Consider the following 1,809-nt stretch of genomic DNA (forward strand, 5'->3'; position numbering starts at 1 on the left):
AGAGAGAGTGAGGGAGAGACAGAGAGAGAGCGAGGCGGAGAGAAGGGGAGAGAGAGAGGGGGAGAGAGGGAGAGAGAAGGGGGAGATAGAGAGAGTGAGGGAGAGACAGAGAGAGAGCGAGGCGGAGAGAAGGGGAGAGAGAGAGGGGGAGAGAGGGAGAGAGAAGGGGGAGATAGAGAGAGTGAGGGAGTGAGAAAGAGCGAGAGGGGAGAAAGGCGGAGGAGAGAAAGAAGGAGGGACGGAGAGAAAGAGGGAGAAAGAGAAAGAGATCGTGATAGAAAAAGATAGCAAGCACAATGACTCACCCTAAACGAAAATAAGAAATGGACAAAAACTTAGATAAAATATTATTACGACACTGACAGACGATAGCTGCGAGGTAAATTTTTGACGACGCGCGCATACAAAAGTCGCGCGACGTCGTCGCTCGGATGTTCAGATGTTTTGCACGAACCTGATCTTCTGGCAGAGGTTGGTTTTCGGGTTTTTGCAGTACTCACACTCGTAGCATTGTGGTATGTACAGCGGAATCACGTGGTCGCCTGCGAAGCACAACAAACGACAAGACGCTAAGCACTAAGCAGTGTTCGAAATAAGGGAAAAAAATTTGCTTGTCCGACGGACAAGCTGCAAGATATTTTTGCTTGTCCTGCAAAATGTTACCTTGTCCTGATTAATAACATAGAAATATAGTAAATGTGTAATACATTTAATAAAATCAAATTTTAGACCCAATATCTTACTTTGTAATTTTAACACAGTTCACTAACAGTATTATCTAAAAGTTGTATCTAGAAGACGAACCGAAAATACAAAACGAACTGCAAAAATGGCGGCGGCCAGCGATGGTAGAAAATGATGAAAAATTGCTCTAAAAAGCTGCTTGTCCAGCGGACAAGCTACTGGACAGGTTTACTTGTCCTCCGTGGAAATGGACAAGTGAGGACAAACGGATAGCCCTTATTTCGAACACTGCTAAGACATAGCCAAGATTCTCGATTGCATTTTCTTGGTTGTTATTATTATTGATGTTGTTATTATTTACTATAATAGGAGAGAGGAGGAGAGGGGAGGAGAGGGGAGGAGAGGGGAGGAGAGGGGAGGAGAGCAGGAGATTGGAGGAGAGGGGAGGAGAATGCAGGAGAGAGAGAGAGAGAGAGAGAGAAAGAGAAAGAGAAAGAGAGAGGGAGGGGGAGAGTGAGAGAGACAGAGAAAGAGAAAGAGAGAAAAAGAGAGACACACACAGACAGAGACAGAGACAGAGACAGAGCAAGAGAGCGGAGACACAGAGAGGAAGAGAGGGAAGGAGAACAGGAGGAGAACTTCCGGGAGCGAGCGATCCCGCTCACCAGGCTTCACGTTGGCGACTCCTTCCCCGACGCTCTCGACGATCCCGGCTCCCTCGTGTCCGAGAACAACGGGGAACTTTCCCTCGGAGTCGTGACCTCCCAGCGTGTGCGCGTCCGTGTGGCAGATGCCGGTCGCAACGATCTGATGGAAGAGAGAGAGAGAGAGAGTGAGAGTGAGAGAAGTGTATGGTTACAGTGTTGTGATGAGAGACAGAGAGAGAGAGAGCAAGAGAGAGAAAGAGAGAGAGAGAGAGTGAGAGAAGTGTATGGTTACAGTGTTGTGATGAGAGACAGAGAGAGAGAGAGCAAGAGAGAGAAAGAGAGAGAGAGAGAGTGAGAGAAGTGTATGGTTACAGTGTTGTGATGAGAGACAGAGAGAGAGAGCAAGAGAGAGAGAGAGAGAGAGAGAGAGAGAGAGAGAGAGAGAGAGTGAGAGAAGTGTATGGTTACAGTGTTGTGA

The 1,809-nt window shown here is 47.6% G+C and overlaps 1 protein-coding gene across 1 annotated transcript in view; it reads right to left on the reverse strand.

Annotated features, from left to right (window-relative positions):
* Window positions 1-1,809, reverse strand: part of LOC106819015 (alcohol dehydrogenase class-3-like) — a 55,176-nt gene that overhangs the window by 50,349 nt on the left and 3,018 nt on the right. The window contains exons 3-4 of the mRNA XM_014823678.1: window positions 1,350-1,491; window positions 451-542 (exon numbers count right to left, since the gene is read on the reverse strand). Of these exons, the coding sequence (XP_014679164.1) occupies window positions 451-542; window positions 1,350-1,491 (234 nt within the window). The remainder of the gene's footprint in view (window positions 1-450; window positions 543-1,349; window positions 1,492-1,809) is intronic.

This window comes from Priapulus caudatus, unplaced genomic scaffold (genome assembly GCF_000485595.1).
Source record: "Priapulus caudatus unplaced genomic scaffold, Priapulus_caudatus-5.0.1 Scaffold38, whole genome shotgun sequence".
NCBI classification, from domain to species: Eukaryota; Metazoa; Priapulida; class Priapulimorpha; order Priapulimorphida; family Priapulidae; genus Priapulus; species Priapulus caudatus.